This window comes from Zingiber officinale, chromosome 9A (genome assembly GCF_018446385.1).
Source record: "Zingiber officinale cultivar Zhangliang chromosome 9A, Zo_v1.1, whole genome shotgun sequence".
NCBI lineage: Eukaryota > Viridiplantae > Streptophyta > Magnoliopsida > Zingiberales > Zingiberaceae > Zingiber > Zingiber officinale.
In genome coordinates, this window is record NC_056002.1 from 10,391,098 (window position 1) to 10,412,405 (window position 21,308).

Below are 21,308 nucleotides of genomic sequence, written 5' to 3' on the forward strand. Positions count from 1 at the left end.
AATTTTTTTTTCCTTCACATATTGGATCATCATTTGCCACTCTGCAGAAAATGTGAAACAAATTTCTTAGCATTTCTAGTAGAGTTTTCCTTTGTTAAATGCAGTTTAGAAGCCAAGCACATCGAGAAGTCTGGTTGCATGGATACCGGAGAAATTATGTCATCTGTTCTACTTATTCAAGAATATAATTTTTTGTCGTGTGTGGTCGTGGAATAGAATCGTCGAGATTAGAATATCTAGTTTCAAAATTCAGTTTGTTATCATTAACGTGCAATGTCCGTTTATTAAATCCAATGAGAAAATCCTTCGTGATAAAGTGAAATCAATATACTCGTCTAATGACTATTATAAAATAAATGTGCTCATAGGGTAATTCTCATGGGGACTATTTAACGTATCTGGACTAAATTTTTATACAAATTTCTTTTTTGTATTTTTCTTCCTCCATCAATCATTTTTTTTTAAAAAAAAAATACCTTATATTTAGAAAGAACGAAAAGGTACTGAAATGTGTCTATTTAAAAGGAATAAATAAAAATAATAATTTAAGTATTTATCCTCTTCCTTTAGTTTAGGGTGGTAAACGAGTCGAGTTTTAGGATGTTTAAGTTTGTTTAATAAGATAATCAAGTTGAGTTGAGCTTAAAATGAATCAAGTTTTCGAAATGAGCGTTTAAGATTAGCTTGATTTATTTTTTATAAGCTTGAGCTTGGTTTGTTTAGATGTTATCAAGCTTTCAATTCAAGATTGGCTTGAGTTTCGTTCATTTAGATGTTATCAAGCTCTCAATTCAAACTTATTTGATTGTTTGAAACTTTTAGTTGTTTGATTAGTTATTAAGTTTGATAATTTAAATTTATTTATTTATTTTATTTTATTATTTATTTAGCATATTAAAAAGAGTTTTATTAATGAATATGATTCGTGAACATTGTTCGCGAACGTTAACGAGCTGAATACATATATGTTCAAACTTGTTTGTTTAATTTAATGAGTTGTTCAAGCTTGTTTGTTTAATTAATCTTATGTATATTAAATGAACATAAATAAGTTCTTATAAAATCATATATCAAACTTATTCATGAATGCTGGATTTATTTACGATCCTACTTTAGTTAGAAAATAAGAAAATAAAGAAAAGATAAATGTCCACTTTATCTAGATCTAATTATAACTTACAATTATATACTTCACAAAATTTTAAACAAGATATTAAAAAAAACGAAAAAGTTTTGGATTTTTTACAGGACTCAACCTATGTAGTCACGTGCACAACACGTACTGATCCCCACAAAGCATCAGTGGCTTCAATTTTTACCTGCTGAAGAAGAAAGGAGAAAGGATCCGAAGACGAAGCAGCAGCCATGATGATGGAGACGATGAATAGAGCTCTCGAGAAAGCGAAGATGCTTGTTGGAATGGAGCCCGACGAGGAATCCATAGCCCAAGAAACACAGTCCTCTTCCTTCTTCGACGATTTCGATCGCAACTGCACCCTCTCGACCAAGCAGGTTCTTTCATAACGCCTCTTTATCGGAAGAGAAATTCTTCTGTATCTCCATGGACTTTCACTTTTTGGTGAAGCTCTTAGGGTTTTATCATCACTGTTAATCTTCCATCAAAAGATTCGGTTTCTGTGCTCATTTCTGGATCCAGTTGGGAATCGCACAGATCTAACTTCTATCACGGTTGAAACTCTTTTGTTACGATGCAATTGGGAGTTTTACAACTAAAAATTCTTGTTTTCTATGCATGTAGATATTCACAGTTTTGGCGACTTAGATTCTGTTCAGTAGGTCACTAGGTCATTCTCATTGCTTTAGTTTATCGTAAAAGTGCATTGGGAAGTGCTTCAGAGATCATAGATGCATTTTTTAGTTGCTGTTCTAGTCTATCTTTATACAGACAGATCGTGATAATCCTCTTATTAAAATTTCCAATTTGTAAATTAGACCTTCAAATTTACTTACATTTTCTGGATATTCTTTGTATCTAGTTGTAGGGAGCTGCCGACAGCTTGTCAGAAAATTTTGTTAGGTGCTATTTTTCTGTCAGATGGCATCCTTTCTTAGTTGTTGAGATGATTTTTCATTTAGATTTTAAAAACGTTGATAATGATAGTTGGATTAACTCACTGGAATTTGCATCTAGAGGTTTTTATGATAGGCACAACGACTGATATTTGACTATTTCTCATTGCTCAGAGATTATATGGTTTTGCTATTTGCTTATCCTCTGGTCTAGCATGTACAATCATGGTAAGCAACTAATCTTTCTTCTTCTTTTTTCATACTCATATTTGCATCATTTATTGTTTAGATCAATGCCTTTCTGAAAAGGTCTGGGATAATATGTACTTGCTTGCTGCTTGAAAGGTTGAGATTATGTTAATTATATAATGCCTTGTGATTCTTAAAATATTTTTTGAATTATACTATTTGAACTTTTCTGTCTTGCTCGTCATCAACTAATCATATTTACTAGATTACTATTCATTCTCACTGTTTACATCCGTATGCTATTTCTGGAGAGAGTGATAGACAGAAGCATGTCACATTTTCACATTAATCTACATATCAACAAGGAAAAATCATGGAATAAAAAAGTCAATTACATCTAGAAGTGAATGTAAAGTCTATTAGATAAAACCCAATAATCAATGGACAAAGGCTATTCAAATCTGGATGTAGTGTTCTTCCCTTCTGGTAGATTAAGATAGGAAGAAGGATAGACTAGCGAAATAAGGTCTCACATTTCTAATCTTTTGTCTCTCACAAAGTAACACTCAAATTCAGGATAATCCATTTGATACTCTTCATGAATGGGAAACAAAGTTTATATATGGACCGGGGGCATGAATGTAAGATTTTTGCACCTAACGCAATGCAATCCAACATAACAAACTAAGGCTTTTGGATGTCTTGGAAGATTCAGCTGGCTGTAGGTCCAGCTGATCAGACAGCTGGCGACCAGTCAATCATGCTCTATATTAGGTTCTCTAGTTTGACTTTTGGTTTGTCATCACTCTCATTGATTCCTTTCGACCCTAATTACAACCGCTATATAATAAAATGATGATTTGCCATATGAAACCATGTATGACAAATTAATGACATCAACAAACACCAATCTTAAATGCATATTGTAAGAAATACAGCTAAAACAATATCAAGCTGCATACATGCAATTCAATGTGTGTGTTTGTGAGAGAGATAATTAATCGACTCCATTGCATTTCAACTCTAACTATCAAGTGATTTACATGTCTACTTGTCTCACCAAACTAGGGTGTGTAACCCTTTTTGATTGAGGCTTCTGAATTTGACTTGATCCTGGATCCCTATGAGGGAGCACTTCGAAAATACTTTCTCTTATGGACTAGCAATTGTTAACTAAGTTTTGTTGTCTCTTTTCTTTTTCAAACCATTCTTCTACCATGTTGCAAGATGATATATTATGATAGTTTCAATTATGAGAATAAATAAGAATACTTGTCAAAAGCATAAAATCCTCTTTACAATGGCGCATATTATGGGAAATAAACAAATTTAATTCACAAACAACAATGAATCATTTAATTACAAGAAAACTCCATGGAAATAATTTGCATAGATAAGCTTCATAGGTTATTTTTTGTTTCTAAGTGATACCTTTGGTAATGACTTTACCCTAGATCAACAGGCCATACCTTCGTAGCCCCTCTCCGTACTAGCATTGAATAGGGAGCCATCAAATACACCAGCATGTGTTCTAAGACCTCAGACTAAGTCGGCACATCGACACTTTTGGAATCCTGCAAGTGAATGCCAACCATGATAAGGATGTTTAGTTTCTTGAGCTCTCCATTTCGAGCTCGCCTCTGTGAATTCCCCAAGCTCCATGAGCTCTGAGTTTTGGCCACACCTGTGGCCCATCTACAGGTCTTCTCAAGACAACTACTACAGCTTGCACATTTATTGGCTAGAAGTAGACGTAGTCCACAATCCCCACATGGTCCCCACAATCATCAATGACCAGTAATGGCCAAGCCGTTGACATCAATGGAGGCAACTACAATTAATGGTTAGCTAGCCTGGATTAATGGTTGAATGGTTCCTAGAGATCATGGTCATGATCTCTGCAAGTAACTCCCAATCTCATGCATATAAATACCAAGGTTTGTTGGTATTTAGCCGGGGTCTCTTCTAACTTTCCAATAGATATACTCTCTGCCATTTGTCACCATACCTCTAGTGACTTAAACACAGAGGGGCTTTGTCGGACAACTCCAGCATCTTTTAGCGTGTGCTCTAGTGTTTGCAGGTCAAGCCGTTGCCGAGCAAGCTGAGCAGGCCAAATCACACCTCCACCTTAGCATCCAACTCATTGGCATTTTTTCTCAGCATCAGTAATAATTACAAAAAATTTGAATACGTAAAAAATTCACTTAATGAAAAAATCACCATGAAATTATATTATTAATTCATTAACACCAATTAATCAATTATCTTTTGAGTGCATACTCAATTCTTATTTGAAAAAAATCTTCTTTATTGGAAGAAGAAATATAAACAAATTCAGAAAGTAAAGCAAAATCAATGTAGGCAAAGCCGCAAAGGCTTGCAAAAGCCATGATTATGATATCTCAATTGCAAGTGGTAACTTAGTGAATGTCAATAACTCTGCATGCTATGTGTACGTGCTGTCTTAGTGCATATTAATCTAGTAAAAGTTTTAATTCTTCTGATATACTCATAACATCTCTCAACATGTTACAATTTTTTGTCTTTTCATACAGACTTTTTAATTTATATCTTTTTCATTTATGATTTTGTCTTGGCTCATTTTCGCTTCTCTTAATATTTTGGCAGTCAATGCTTGTTTTTTTCAACCCAATCAAATTTGGCATAACATTCACCTTTGGGAATTTCCTTGCAATTGGAAGGTTTGCGCACATACCCTGAAGTTAAGATATGATTCTACTATTCTTATGTATAGTCATGTGCATTGGTTTGTTGTGTCATTTTAAAGAAATTTCTTATTTCATAGATTTAGCCTTTGTCTGAATGAATGAGAACCATGACCTTTATGCACCTATACTGAATGATATTCCTTATAAATGGGTTTCCTTTTGCTCAGGTTGCATTTTTTGCTGTCTGGTATAGTACAGTAGAAGAAGCATTTTCTAGGATTAAAGCCTTATCCACACTAACAAGCCAATGTGTCTACACTTCTTGATTTTTCTTGATGATTTGGAGAAGACCTTATATTTTATTTGCCATTTGAACTCTTCTTCTATAATTTATATGAGTGTATCATATGGTACTACTACATTATAGAATTTCACGAGTAAATGGTTCTAATGATGTGGAATTGGGCATTGCTTCTGATTGCTTTGTAAGATAAAGTCACTGTGTTCTACATTTTTAAAATTTTCTCTGGATCAATTTACTTGAGTTTGTATGTCCATTTGCCTTTTTTATTAAGTATGACCGTGATTTTTTTTTTTAAAAAAATAAAAAAATAAATAAATTTCTTAAGTTTTTCTTAAATCAAATCCACTTTCATTTGGCAGCACAGCATTTCTTATAGGCCCCAAACGACAGATCGACATGATGCTTGATCCTGTCCGTATATATGCAACTTCCATATACATAGCAAGTATGATAATAGCATTGTTTTCTGCTTTTTATGTGAGTATACTTCAACTCGTTTGTGGATTGAACTACTATTTTTTTTTGTTTTAACATGCAAATATTTGTCCAGCTTATATTTCATTATTAATAAAAAAACAGGTCCACAATAAGCTCTTAACACTTCTCGCCATTATACTAGAGTTTGGTGCTCTCATCTGGTAAGTTGTTAGTTGAATATAGTCTTAGTAATTGTCCAACTACTTTGTTATCTACTTGTTCAAATCTGCAAAAATATATTGGATACAACTTGTGCTGCTAAAGCATATACATACATTCTTTGGTGTCAAATCAAGCAAATCTTTGTTACTGACCTAACAGCATTTTAAATGGAAATGCTCATCTGTGATTGTGCTAGCTTAGGCACCAAGTGACTTTGCTTATATGAACAAACTTTGACTGAAATTCTATGATCTATGAACCGACAAACTATACTCAAATTTGGGGAAATTTCCCTTACTGTAATAAAAATATCTAGGCATCTTTATTATCTAGTTATTAATCTCTAAAAGCCTATGAGCAAGCTAAAACTCTAGCACAATAATATCTCTACTTTATACTTCACTCTTTATTTACTTTCTGGAACTAGATTAACCCAACTCTTAAATTGACCAAGCTACTCACAACAAAGGTTAGCTCATTTTGAGTATTTACTTAGTGGCAAATCTCATCAAACAAGTTTGGTTATGATGCTTGGGTTGGGAAGACATGTCATGCTAAAATGATAACTTCTCAAATGATTTTTGCTAATATCTAGCAACAAGTTTGCATAATATTGGATGATCATTTGGAGATCAGACGAACCCCTTTGCCAATTAACTCCTAATGTTTGCCTTCTTTGTATTATAAAATGTTTAGCTATTCTTTTTTTTTAAGGGGAGATTTGACGTAACGGTAAAGTTATTATTTTGTGACCTAAAGGTCACGAGTTCGAATCATGGAAACAGTCTCTTGCAAAAAATAGGATAAGGCTATGTATAATGGATCCTTCCCAAGACTTCGAATGGCAGAAGCTTCATGCACCGGGCTGCCCTTTATTCTTTTAATATAACTGGCTTCTTACATTTACATCATGGTTCTGTTGATTGCTGAGTGTTGCTATAGCACACAGTTTTAATGCATAAACAGTCATAAATGTAATGTTATGTGTCAATCCCTACTTATTGATTAGTCCCAATTATATGAAAAGTCCAAATCTTGGACTTTTCCCTCTTAGTTCCTGTATTTGTTCGATTTTCCAGGTACAGCCTTAGTTATATTCCTTTTGCAAGATCAGCTGTTTCAAAAGTTATGGTTTCCTGCTTCGATGCTGAGTTCTGAGTGATGGATCTGTCTCCTTCAAAAGAAAGTTCATTGATTTTTTGGTGGTGAATGTCTTTCGCATGTGTTGCTGATCGCTGACCGGATGACTGAACTGGTGAAAATTTACCGTGGGCAAAAAACTCTTGATATTAGTTATTCTTTTCACTTTTCAGTCAGCTGTTGTATATTTTCCAGTTTATTCTTCTACTTTTAGTGATCGACATTAGCACGAACAATTGTCTGTGGTTTGATTCAAAACAGATGCGTATAAATCTATATTTGTCTTGTATGCTGTGGCTGGAACTTGCATACTAGTTAGTAGTGGCACACACTTTTCCATTAAAGTTTCAACTTTAGTCTTGATACGCGACAAGTTGAAATGAATGCGTCCCTGCGTTTGATGATCATGTCTAACCAGATTTCTGCACAAAGAAAACTGTTGCTGATTTACAAGTTGCTTGATTAGGATGCAATTATATGTTGAACTAGATAACACTGGATCTAGATTGACCGGTTTAGTTCTACGGAAGTTTTCATCTGTTGTCAAGATAAATTGGGAAGTGTTCGTGGCGTGTGGTTTAGAAGCTCAACATTTCATAGTTGCATGTTCCATTTGAAAGAAAAATTCTTATAAATGTGTCATAGTTGGGGATCAAATTATAGATGCATGGGAGGATACAATTATAATAAGGGAAAATTTACATGCAATCTCCAATCACAAACAAAACTTTACATATAGTCTCATTACCAAAAATCTTTGTTTTCACTCCCTAACCAAAGATAATGGATATCAATTTACTTAATTACCCTTTATATTTTTTAGGTATAAAAAATCCAAAAATGAATAAATTTCCTTTTAAATTCAGCATATTAAATTAAAATTTAGTATATTTTCTATTAAATTGAGCATAATTTTTTTTTTCACCTCAATTGGATAAAAAAATATATATTATATTTCTTTAAATAATGCTCAATTGGATGGAAAATATACTAGATTCTCTTTAAATGATGCTGAATTTAGGAGGACTTATATTAAGTGAGAAGAAAATCATTCTCAGTTTTTCACTCTCTAACCAAATATAATGGACACTAATTTATCTAATTATCTCTCATATTTTTTTTAGTATAAAAAATTCAAAATAAGTATAATTTCTCTTAATTTCAACACATTACACTAGAATCTAGTATATTTTCTATCAAATTGAGTACGACTATTTTCTCATCTCAATTGAATAAAAATATACTAGATTCTTTTTAAATAGTGTTCTTTAAATAATGTTCAATTAAATGAAAAATATATTAAATTCCTTTTAAATAGTGCTCAATTGAATGAAAAATATATTAAATTCTCTTTAAATAGTGTTGAAGTTAGGAGGAATTATTAAGCGGGGAAAAATTATGTTCAATTTGATAAAAAAATATACTCAATTTTAATTTAAAGTGCTGAATTTAAGAGGAATTATACTTATTTTTTGACTTTTTATATTAAAAAAATACAAGGGACAATTAGGTAATAATGTTTATATGAGGGAGTTCGAAAAAAAAATTTATATGCAAGAAGTGAAAAAAAAAAATTTGAAGATGAGGACTATATGCAAAGTTAAAGTTTCATTTAAGGATTTTTCTCTAATTTATCGCCGTAAAGATCCCATAAATAAATTTTAAAAAGCAATAATTTTACTAAGCCCAACTCCAGCTGCTTCCACAACCTTTCTGCATCACTTTGGCATGCCACTTGGGAGTTTTCCCAGGACCAACTTTGATTTAACAATGCTCGTAGGAACCAACTTCTTGGGCATTGTCTCAATTGATTGAGTATATGAATCTCATCTCAGCTCTGTAAAAAACTATATCACTCGTGAATATCAGAGTTGTAGCTCCTATGTGAATTCTGACAACCCTACTACCATAATTTGCAAAAGTTCAAGAATTTGAACTAAAATGAAATTGTAAAACCAACTTGGATCAAGCGTTTAGAACGCTTCTTAAGAATCTCTGTTTACCAAAGACTTGACAAAATGATTAGGACTTATGTTTCTGAAGATCCAGCAGCTATTGTTATTTTTTTAGTAATCCGAGTGTTTAGGTTTCACCCAACTAATCATGAAAATAGACAGTCATCCCTCCAGTTTGCCTACCAGATAATCTGAAACACAACTTATGTGCGCTCAGAAACCGGCCTCCAAAAAATTCATCCTATTTTGAATTCAAACTTTGAGCCTCCTATTATTTTTTAAGTCCAGCAGTATATCAGATGGTGCTACGTAGCTTACTCAATTTTGATAGTGCAGCAAATTTAAAAAACAAAGTTGGATCATTCAGAATCAAGAATCCAAACTCAAGACCCCAATAAGCAACTCAACTGATAGCCCACCAAGCAATGCTACAGAGAGAGATGAGCTACTGCATGTAAGAGATCAAAGATAAGGATGCAAATCTCATCTACTAGTAAAATAGCTATTCTTGTTCAATTAATTGATTTCCGTGATCAATTTTCAGCATGAGAAACCATTACGCTGGAAAACCAAAGCTGCTCTTTACTAGCCATTCAATCGCAGAGTAAATATCTGTCTCAGGCTCGATCAAGTTTTGTATAGCAAAGCTTTCAAAGATGGACCCTTTTACAACCGAAGCTAGTGGCAGGAAGTTTCGATCTACATCCATGTGAATCAATGAAGTGTAATTAGGAGTTGTGTGATCCACAAGCACAGAGGTCTCAAGAAATTACTTGAGAGAATGAATTCAGTTTGGAGCACTGCCCTAACAATGAAAGTTGGCCACCAGTCTTTTTTGATCCAATGAGAACTCCTTGTTTTACCTGAGAAGCACAAGAAATTGGCCAAGCTTGATGTATGAACCTAAAATCAGTGAAATATGAAAGAGTTGTAGCTGCTAGTCCTAACTCATACCCTTCGCCCATTGCTTTTTCTGGTTCTCCAACAGAGGAGCCCATTGCATCCGGGTCCTGGTTCATAACCCCTGAAACACAATTAAGCAATTTAAGAGCTGCGACTAAGGGACATTGAAGCATTAATCTGATTGATTATGTGAACTAAATCAGAGTGAGAAAGTAAAGGATATAGTTGATCAAAATACAAAGTTATTCCAGTATCAGACAAAATTAGATTAATATAGCATATAACTTGAGTGTTTTTTCACATCTAACATGATGCTCACAATTTGTATTCAAATCTAATATTCGTCAGTTTCCATCCATTCACCATTAGAACACTATGTGGCATTCACATTGCAATTGCAGTGATCACCCTCTCTCTGGTGACGTGCAGTTGTGCCGCCATCTTCTCACTGCCCTTTCCATGCTAGCATCCACATCAGCATTTTATTGAGAGTAACCATAGGATGTCATGTCAGCGCTTCAGTGATGGATAAGCAGAAAACTAGCAGGTGCTAAATTCTAACATGAATTGCAGACGATATGCAAGACTTGAAAAAAATAAATACTAGATGTTGTGTTATATTAATCTATTAACCCTAATAGAGAAAGGTGCTGAATGAATGTATTAGATCCAATAGTTATATTCAACTGCAACAAACTATATTTTAGGGGCAAGGTAAAGCAGAGAAGTGGCTGCAAACTATCTTTTAGAAGAAAGGAACAGCAGATGACCGACTTAATAAGATTGCAACAGCTTCCTCAGATCCACACACAAGATTAACTTACTGGTTTTCTTTGTGCAATAGACTTGGAGAAACGACATGCTGATTGGCAGCTCCAGCTTGTTCCTTGTGGCTGTCCTCAGCATCGCAGACTTTTAAACAATTGATTCCATGATTTAGTTCATCTATCCTACTTGATACTGCATCCAGTGCCGTAAGGGACTGGATATTATCCTGAGAAATGACACCATTTTGTGGGAGTATCTGGTTCTTCTCCGGCTTTGAGTGACCTAAGAATTCAGGTGTATAGTTATCTGCAGCTTGAATCCAAACACTCTCTAACCTTTGCTCATCCGAGGTTGCTTTCTGACACTGATGTGTCGATTCCCCTTTAACTTCTGCCAAAAGCATGGGAATACTAGGTACTTGGCTGTCTGCTATTACTTCAGGTTTCTCAGGTTTTTCTGCTGATTGCAGCTTTTCAGAATGATTGACAGTGTTCACTGGAAGATTGGATGTTCTTTTAAGCTTGTCTTTCTCAGAAAGGCCAGATACAGTCTTTAATTCTACTTTATTGCTGCCTTCTCTTTGCAGCAAATTGCCTGCAGAAGATTCTGAAGAAGCTTCTGTTCCTTCAACATTATTTTTTGGTAGAAGACTCAACCTGACCTCCACATTTTGTTTCAAGACCATCTCAAATGAGTTTGTGATGCTGCTTAAAAACCTCTCTGCTCTGGTCTTTATCTTATCATCCTCAAATGTAATTAGAACAATCAAGGTTCCTGAAAATGGGGCAAATTTGAAAATAAAAGACTGTCAAGAAGCTAACTTCGACTTGGAATAATAGCAACTAATCTTTTCTGCCATATGACAGGAAGCTTATCATCCTATTAAGCAAAATTGGGTTAAGTGCACCAATACTATCCATGGTTTGAAATCTCAAATCAGTAACATGGTCAAATTACCAAAATATTAATTGGCACAAGTAATCTCTCGTGTCTCAGCATGTTGCGACACACATCAAAATGAATTTAAGTAATATTTGTTATTTTTTTGTAACTTGTATTTGCACAACACGGTGTGAAAACTATATCATTCCAAATGTGATGGAAAATCCAACATGAAATGCTATTTTAAACTTGGTCTTAGTTATATTCTCTTCCAAATGTTAAGGTTTCAAGATGAAGGATGAGCTCACGACTTGGTTGTCAGGTGAAGAAGACTATTTGTGAACAAAGAAAAAGTTTGCATATCAAGGGTTTCAGAACGAAGGATGAACTCACGGCTCTCTTATAAATGAAGAATGAGCTTGAATGAAAGATCCTCTCACATTTTGAACGTTTCGGCGGTTTGTGTTTTCCACACATTGGTTGGCAGGTGATGTGAAAAGTTTTACTTGTGTCAATCGCCACAGACTGAGATTCAAATGTTGGTTAGCATTCACCAAGGAAAGATAGGTTTACACCACTGAAGGAAAAGTATTTTCATAATAGTTATTTTAATTTGAGATTACATAATCGCCACTAAATTCAAAATGACATAGGATGGCAAGGATAAAAAGAGAACTTGAGGAAAAATAAATTTCGTTAAAATTCTAAAAATGTCATAACAATGCCATCTAATAATGTTGATTTATGCTTTACTAACAAAATAAAGGAATTAAATATAGTTATGGGAATCATGGAGACCCCTGAATGGACAAAAAATTCCAAGTCCATAAAAAAAAATAGAACACTAGAGCTTGAGACATACTAGATATTGTTATAAATGTATGTTTAAGAAGCATTTTACCAAGGTAAAAACATGACAAAGTACATATTTTGAGTTCAGAATAAACGAGCTATTAGTTCCTTAGTTTTTTCTAAATGAAAGGGGAGAAAACAAATATACATATACAATACCTATTATCTACATGCAATATTGGTGCATTCTAAAAGTACTAATAATCCTGAGACTTGTATTTGGACTGCTGACATATGCAGCATATATCAACTAACCACAAATGATCACTTTATTGTAACACAATGCAGCAATATACTATATCAAGAACGAGTGCATAAGAAAATGAACTACAAGTTTAATAAGGTCAGCTAATCTTTGTATAGGATAAGATGGCTTACCTTCATTATCAGTAATTGATATCAACCTTCCATTGCCATATAGCAATTGCTTCAAGGTATTTGAATGACACTGATCAATGCACCTTCTCCAGGTCATATCTAAATCATCTAAGTTTGCATGTGCACATAACTTCACACATGTTGCCTCATTTGCTAGACGAGTATCAATTATTGCATCACCAAGAGATCTCCTGTTTCCAGAGAAAGAATCACTTGTCATTGCCATTCCATATTCCCTAAAACTTAGAAGGCGTATGAAAAATATAATATTTGATTCCTTCTGGATGTATAGAGAAATACCTGCCCTGACAGAATCTGGTGTTATAAACCATGTCAGTGTTCTGTTTGTTGTTGTTGCTAGATTGAGTGTTTTCTAAACACTGACTCTCACCAAGACGAAGCAGAGCTGCTGTGAACCATGTTGAGCGCTCACTAGAACAACGGAGTTGCCTTTCAGCATCAGAAATAATTTTCAAAGCCTGTTTTAATCTGTCCAACTCAGCTTCAGTTACTGCAGATTCCCAGGTTAAATGACAAAACATCAGCATCAGGCCTTGATGTCATCCATAAAAATCGGAGAGAAAATAAACATGGATAACAGAATTCATGGGCATGTCAATTCATGGGGAAGAGATTATCCCCATTCCCCTCCTTTTTCAACAAAAATAAAGAATTTCATCAACACAAATAACCAATCATCCAAAGGCATATTTGTTTCTGGACTATAATTTACCTCTTAAGTAGAGTTCTTAAAAATAAATAAGTAAAATGTATTAAGAAGCAGAGATAATAATTCGTATTATGCATAAACAAAATTATAATTAACAATATCATAATAATCAGGAAAGTCGAACTTCAATTAATAAGTTATTTGGAGAAGCCTCCAATAAAAATTCTGACAAATTGAATTATTGCCACTATGAGAAGCACAAGACAGCCATCAAGTTCTTTGAATTTTATGAACTGCCTTGGTACACCAATTCAACTGTTACCTGTCAGAAAAGTGATTCAAAATAAACAATGACAAGTAAACAACATATTTTCATGAAAATTGAGTTTCCAAAGAAAGTTCTTTGATTTGCATTATAAATTATAGTTGATTAAGGTTATTATGTCTGGATTGGTTACATAATTCAATATTATTGGACTAATTTCATTTCTTTACTATTGTTTGAATTAATAGTTAACTGAGTGTCAGAGCTAATAGATTAGTTTTACATGGGATGTTTTATTATTAGTTCTTTATATGTCAAGTGTCAAAATAATTCTCCTACTGGAACACTTTTCTCCCTCTCATCTTGTTGTCATAGCAGGCAAGAAATTCTCTCTCGACCCAAGTATGATAATCTATTAGAACTTTCCATTATTATCTTCTACAATAAATAGTTAATGAATATCAAAAATAAAAGCCTGTTACATGCCCGTTTACAGCTCACAGAGAAGGACAATATTTTAACCTTCCTTTCTATACATTCAATTATCTGTCATCAGGTTCAATAATATGAATTACCTGCCTCAGGTACACCAGAACCTCTGCATTACAATAGTTTGACAATGAAAAAAAGACCGATGCTTTTGACACTTAACAATTTAATAGATACAAATTCTCTGTTGTACTTATGCAGCAAGCAAAATAGAAATTCTTAATTAACAATTTTATGAAAAAGATCAACCTGAGCAAAACAATGGAAAGATGGACACCTAATACTCACAACTATGCTTCCCAAGAGTTGTGTCATGAATCTGCAAGTTCTTTAATTCGTAGGTACCAGCAATTATGTCCATTATAAGACCAGCGAGTTGAGACATCAAAGCAATCGGATCAATACCAGAATCCAGCAATTCTCTAGACCTTTTAACAGTTTCAGCATTGTTGGATGACATAGCTATCTCCAGGAGATCAAGCAACTTATCATCAGAAACAACTCCAACCTGGAAGTTCCCAAATAAGAGAGAGCTAGTGAATAAAAGAAATTTGTCCTTATACAAGTAAATATTGCTTGGGCTGTCTGGTTTCTTTCTAATATCAAACATGATAACGATCTAGTTCTTAAAAAAATTGAGAAAAGTGTTAAGAAAACAACTTGAGCAACAAAAAATATTTGATTGCTTGAGAATTTACAGTTCCTTTTTAAATGTTTCATGCAAAGTTATGATCAATATATAATCAGATTATTGAATATTGTTGGACCGTGATTATGACTACTCTTGAAACTTTGTTCATCTATAAAAATTTCAGATGCTTATACACTGCTTTAGGTTTGTTTACATCTCAGAAAATGTTAGTATCAAACTCAATGTTTTCAGGATGGAAAAATAATAAAGCTGCATCTAGATCATTGATAATCTTATCTACATAAATTTTGTCATTGCCCATCACCTAACTTCATTAGAAAATAGCTACAACATGTTGATTTTGAAAGAGATAGTCAAATATTTAACTGTCAAACAAGTACAAGACCAGCAAGCTGTTATAGATCCTGCATCTCTAGCATTGATTCTAGAGTTATAGATAAACTAGAAGCAAACTCACAAAATCATTTACAAGAGTAGTTGTTATTGTTTTTCCCAGCAAGCTCAGTTGATCTAGCATTGATTCTGCATCTCTTGGTGAACCATCTGAATTCAAAGCAATTAAATTTATCGCCTCCAGTTCAACATCAAGATTCTCTTGTTCAGAAATGCTTCTTAATCTGCAGGTAATGTCAACATCTTTGACCTTAGAGAAGCTGTATTTTTGACAACGCGTTATAATTGAGTGAGGCAAGTTCATCATGTCGATTGTGCAAAATATGAAGACAACACGAGGCAAATCTTCTTCAAGATACTTAGTAAACAACGACCAAACCTTTTGAGATATCATGTGGCAATCATCAATAACAAAGATCCTATACCGAGAAGTTGGTTTAGACAGTGAGAGATGCTTTAACAAATATCTAAGCTTATCCAACTTTTTCTTACTCGTGGCATTCACTTCATGCATGGTTGTTCTGCTTCTGCTGGAAAAAGCAGTGCATTCCCAACATAGCCAACATGGTTTCTTGTCCTCATTAGACAAACAATTCAAGGCCGCTGCAAATATTCTTGCAACAGAAGTTTTTCCTGTTCCACGAGGACCCTGAAACAGATAGGCAGGAGCTATTCTCCCCCACAAGATGGCATTGCTAAGAGAGTGAACAACAATGTTTTGACCTATAATTTCATCAAAGGATCTTGGCTGGTACTTATGGATTATATCTCTTTTGTCCTCAAGCTCCAAGTCATATTCCCCAAGTCTGGCTACTTCCAATGTATCTTGGCTTTTACAGCTAGACCATCTCATTCCATTTAATCGGCTTACTGCCTCTAAATCAAGTTCTCCAAGGTTAGTTGATAACTCATCACTGGCTGTATCTAAGCAGGAACTTCCATCATTACAGCTATTAGTCAACAAAGGCAAACCTTGAGAAACTTTAGAGGTATGCTTTGGCTTAGAATGACCAGAGGATCTCTTCCTTCCACATAGAATGATACTCCCTTTCCTTTTTATAGTGTCTGACAGTGAAGGAGAATTAAGGCCTCCAATTCCTCTATATTTAGTTCTCTTTGACCAGTAGCAACTCATTCCACAACCTTGATTATTAGGTAAATCTGGACGGTCCAATTCATCCCCCTCACAAGAAGTTGCTGTACCATCACATGAATCAACAACACTGGGGTTATGAACCCCAAATTTGTAGTAGGAGTTAGTTGATGCTGGAGTGCAAGATGATGATTCTTGCTTTTGCATCATTCTGAAGATTTTGGAGGAATATGACAAATTGCTAAATCCAGAATCACTTAATAATGGTGAAGCTGAGAGGGAACAGTGAACTTTCCATTGGGATAGCTCATGCTTCAACTGTGGTAAATCTTCAGCATTGCAGTTTTCAGCATCATCAGATTGTTCAGCAGAGTTAACAAATGCCAAAGGGTTAGATTGCATATCAAGTAACATTGAGATTGGTCCTTGATTATTCATGCCTTTCCTTGCTTTGGAATTTTTTCTTGAAGTTCTATCAGTTTTCCTGTATAAAGTATCTAAATTTGTGCCAGTGACTCTATATATACTTCCAAGACATTCAGGATATGCATGACTATTAGAATCCAGAACATGATGATTTCTTAGATTATCTTCAGAAGATTCCCTGACTGATAGCTGTTTATCTTCAACTGATTTTGTCCCATTATCAATAGATCTGGTAGATCGGTGCTTCCAATTATAAAGATATATCTTACTGCTCTTTGCTTCACCTTTGTCAAGTATTGCATGTGAAACATTGGTTTTTCCTGCTAAATTGCCTATTATTTGATTTTTTGAATTTATATTGGAGATAGCAATTAGGGATTTAGAACTGGCTGGGGACTTCCAAGAAGAACATGTTTCAGGGTCACGTAAAAACCGAGCCTTTTGAAGAGCAGTAAGCTCCTTCTTCAAATGAAGTTCACTTGGACCAACACATGTTTCCACCATTTTTGCACCACAATTGGCTTTCCTAACAAAAAATACCCACTCTTGTAATCTAGGGAAGAAAGTTAATGCAAAGCGTAGTCATGAAGTCAAACAAGCTTCTCCACCATGTATCAGCAAAGGTAGAGAATGTGGAAACCATCTGCATTCGACCAAAAAGGATAATTGAAGTGAGATAAACTTTTCAATATCATCATATTAGCCATCATCACCACAAATCATGTTTTTCCCAACTATTTGAGAAGGGGCACATGGATTTATGCATCCATTGGATAGAATGCTATATAACTAGTAATATCATCAGATTCGTCATAGGTTAAAGTATTCATTAGATGTGACTAAGTGTATGAAACAAAGTGCCAAATAAACTCTTTCAGAAATGAAGTCAAACTGATCAGTAAAAAATAATCAATTAATGTACCAAACTTACAGATCTTAACATTGTTATTCTCAAGCCAAATAAATATCAAGCGGGAGTCATATCCAACAGAATTGTACTATTCTCGTTTACATGGCGTTTCTAAACTCATAAGTGCACTTCTAGAAATTATTATTAAAAGGGGAGGCCCATTGCATGAGGCACCCAACAATATAGCCCTGGATGAAGAGAAATCATTTGTCAACTAAAATCTAGTTGTAAAGGAACAACATTTCCATGAAACCTAAGCAAGGATTAAGGAGTCGCCCATTGGTAGAATATACAAGAGCAATTAAAACAAAAAAAAGGTTTAATTTTGTAGATCAAACTAAATGTATACAACCATTACCCAACGGAAGAACAAATCAAGATATGAAAACGATACCAGGAACCAAAAATCACCAACAAAAAACAAGTAGTAAATAAATAATTACAGTAAGTATCCCAAACCCATCCTTCAACAACGAAGATCCCTTGACTATAAATCGAAGGAAAAAAAAACATTTTTGTCTTACTGAAAAAACATAAACTTTACAAGTAAGGACGCATACCTTGAAGTCCCAAATCAATAGCAGAATAGAAGAGAATAGGGGATCTCAGCAATGCGATGAAGTGCCGGGGAGCTTTGAATCCAACCCAGTTCTGGCAAGGGAGTGGTCAATCCCGAATGTGGCGTCGCATTTGCTCGATTTTTTTAGGGTTTGAGCTGGCGGAAGTCACTGCCTTCCGACAAGCCGAACTTATAAAAAAAAACAATTCCCCCCAAATTCGCCGAGATTCCAAATTTCGGCGATGATGGCGGCAGTGGCCATGTGTCGGCCGAACTGGTGGCGCCAACTGCCAAACTGGCCATCTCTCCTCCCTCCCTTGCTTTTTTTACTTTTTTTCGGACCGAGCTAAATATCTCTCATAGTCAATAAATTACTTTTAAAAAATTAATAGTTATATGCAATTTACATTTTTTTTATACTGCCTCTAAGTCGAATCTATACGTGGATTATCATTTAGATATTCATAATTTAAATCAGATTTATTTTGATGATCAATAAAATTTTTTTATGAAATTAAATTGACCATTCTAAACTCGACATTATCCAACTTAATTAATTATTTTCTAAGATAAATTGATAGAATATTAAGATGAGTACCGTCATCTTTAGCCAACTTATTACTCGCTTATGTATCCAATAACTAGCTTATAAAATATTGTCAATTTAAAATCTAACATTTAAATCTCCGTATATTCTAAGTAAATATCTCGCTGATGTATAATATTGAACGGTGGGACTAAAGCATTCGTTTATTACTTCTTTCGGCATCATTAACTAATTTTGCTTATTATTTGTCATACTGTTCACTGGGTTCCAGCCTTGTCCTATAATTATATTTTTTAGAAAAAAATAACAGAGTTAATAAAATGGGAGGCTAAGTAAAACCGTTACTTTTAACAGTCGATCAAGATGATTCCATATTCTGTAAAAGAGAATAAATTATAAGGTATTTTAATTTAGTGTAGTGGTTATTTATATAGAGATTGGGAATTAATCATATATTAGAGTAATCACTCGATAATAAAATTAATTATATTGACTTATATTGTTTTAGTATAGCAAGTTATTAAAGTCAGTTAATTTATATGAATTTATTTGATTGATTCATTCCGTCAAATAATATATACGGATTTAATTTAAATTTTATCAACATATTTAAAAATAGATATCAACAATTAATCTATGTAAATTACGGATTTAAAGGATCGATTGATCTGTGAGTTGAAGAATAAAATTATGTTATGGATAATTATGGATTTTTTTTGCCAATTGTTTTTGGACTGTATAAAAAAATCAAGAATTAAGAATTTTGATAATATTTTTTTAAAGATAGTTATTTAGGATCAGATTCAATAAATTATAATGATTTTTTTATTTTTTTAATGGACTGACTTGTATAACTCAATTCATCGTGGTTGGGTTGACTTGTGTGGGCTGAATTGATAATTTCTCAATCTATCAGTTGAGATCCTCTCTTCTCATTTTTGCCTGTCTCCATATCTTATTATTGACTGGATGGATCAGATTAAATTTCAAAATATCATGATATTTTTAATATATGTACAATATTCTCGTGATGTACAAAGTATCCTTGAGATTTAATCTGATTCATCCGACCGATAATGAAATATGAGGATAAGAAAAAATTGGAACAGAGGATCTGAACTCATCAATATGATGTACGGACTAGTAGCCTATCACGCCACGGACCAACCACAACTTTACACGTTATTATATAATGTCAGATGATAATAATAAATTGCTTACTATTTATATTCAACATTTAGGATGATATATAACACTGAACTAAATAGTTCGGAACCAAAAGACATACTAGTACAATTTAAAAAGTTGCTCCTAGCCAACGAAGCTCAACTCACAGATAGATTAGATAACTTATAATAAATCTGTAAGGAAGTTAAATATAAATAAATAAATTGTACTTTGGAAATAATTACTATAGAAGGTTTAGATTTTTCCAAACAATAACAACAGATTACTATAAACTCAAAGTTGTAGAAATAGGAGATCAAATCCTTATCCAATAAAATAACATTATATTAGCCTTACTTACATCTCTTCATCATATACTCACAATAATAGATAATAAAACTACTATAACTAGAAGCTCAAATAAAAGACACACAACAATAAACATTAAAATCAAAATAATTGATTATGTGTAAAAATAGACATGAGAAAACGATAGTCAGATTTAATGACTATCAACCCTCTATTTCTCAGAATGAAAAAGATGAAGAGGAAGAAAACTTTAACTTAATGAACATTGAAAGCCTACTTGAAGAAAACCAAGACCAAGAATTCCAGAGCTTTTATGATGACTTAGACGAATATATGTATAGCCCAGTAGCAATAACATCCTATGCAAATATAGAAGAACGGTTAAAATTCAAACAAAATGAAAAATAATTACATAGACTAGAATAGGACTGGGAACTCTATTTTGATGATGATCAAAACATCATTGCTAGGAAACAACTCCCACAAGTAAATCTTATGAACCCAACACAATCAACAGGAACATCTAGACCATTCAGAACTATACCCGTAAACGTACCTCCAATAACTACACCTTGTCCTGAAAATTTCATGGGAACAAAAGACTATGGCCAAGGACATCCCCTTAGAACACGAATTGCTCCATACACCAATAATAATCCATTACTTAGAACAATAGGAAAAAGACGCCACCAAAAATTACTTATTTTGAAAAAAAAAAATCATACTGTTAAATATAACAGAATGTGATGATCCCCAAATATATGACACATATTTAGAACAATGGATTGTTTCAGTCTAAAGGGACTACCAAGCCAAACATGAACTTGACATTGAATCTAGAGAAGCTATGATGCGTATAGGAGAAAATTAATTAGGGGATGTACCTAGAGCAGCATGAGAATCATATAAACAAAAGTTCCCGGAAGACATTGCTAAAATCGTAGCACAAGTAAATAATATCCTAAATATTTGTTATACTGCACCACCTACTAACAGCTAAAGATGCTAACATAAACTTAGACCTAAGACAATGAGAGGCAATGCGAGACTTAGAACAATTACAACTCCTTAATTGGAATTGGATCAAGCCACTTTGTAATGACTTTTTAGCCCTA

General features: G+C 33.7%; 2 protein-coding genes across 2 annotated transcripts; one reads left to right on the forward strand and one right to left on the reverse strand.

Moving 5' to 3' along the window:
* Nucleotides 1–1,283: 1,283 nt before the first annotated feature.
* Nucleotides 1,284–7,264, forward strand: LOC122020067 (vesicle transport protein SFT2B-like). Its single transcript, XM_042577799.1, has 6 exons — nt 1,284–1,512; nt 2,206–2,259; nt 4,852–4,925; nt 5,556–5,673; nt 5,776–5,834; nt 6,915–7,264. Exons 1-6 carry the CDS (start codon nt 1,366–1,368, stop codon nt 6,991–6,993), a joined length of 531 nt encoding a protein of 176 aa, XP_042433733.1. The 5' UTR covers nt 1,284–1,365; the 3' UTR covers nt 6,994–7,264.
* A 2,006-nt stretch (nt 7,265–9,270) lies between these two features.
* Nucleotides 9,271–18,499, reverse strand: LOC122019805 (protein STICHEL-like). The gene is made up of 9 exons (XM_042577345.1): nt 18,172–18,499; nt 15,247–17,344; nt 14,426–14,645; nt 13,014–13,224; nt 12,714–12,904; nt 10,658–11,375; nt 9,885–9,954; nt 9,704–9,793; nt 9,271–9,629 (listed from the first exon to the last, which is right to left on the reverse strand). The coding sequence occupies exons 2-9, from the start codon at nt 17,203–17,205 to the stop codon at nt 9,609–9,611; spliced, it is 3,480 nt and encodes a 1,159-aa protein (XP_042433279.1). The 5' UTR covers nt 17,206–17,344; nt 18,172–18,499; the 3' UTR covers nt 9,271–9,608.
* Between the last annotated feature and the right edge of the window lie 2,809 nt (nt 18,500–21,308).

Bases quoted from the DNA above. Each gene is read 5' to 3' on its own strand.
- LOC122020067 (XM_042577799.1), top strand. From the start codon at position 1,366: ATGATGATGGAGACGATGAATAGAGCTCTCGAGAAAGCGAAGATGCTT. The intron at 4,926-5,555 runs GTTTGCGCACAT...TTCATTTGGCAG, and splicing joins AATTTCCTTGCAATTGGAAG to CACAGCATTTCTTATAGGCC. The intron at 5,835-6,914 runs GTAAGTTGTTAG...TCGATTTTCCAG, and splicing joins GAGTTTGGTGCTCTCATCTG to GTACAGCCTTAGTTATATTC.
- LOC122019805 (XM_042577345.1), bottom strand. From the start codon at position 17,205: ATGGTGGAAACATGTGTTGGTCCAAGTGAACTTCATTTGAAGAAGGAG. The intron at 9,794-9,884 runs GTATGAGTTAGG...TGTGCTTCTCAG, and splicing joins GAAAAAGCAATGGGCGAAGG to GTAAAACAAGGAGTTCTCAT. The intron at 9,630-9,703 runs GTAATTTCTTGA...ACATGGATGTAG, and splicing joins AACTGAATTCATTCTCTCAA to ATCGAAACTTCCTGCCACTA.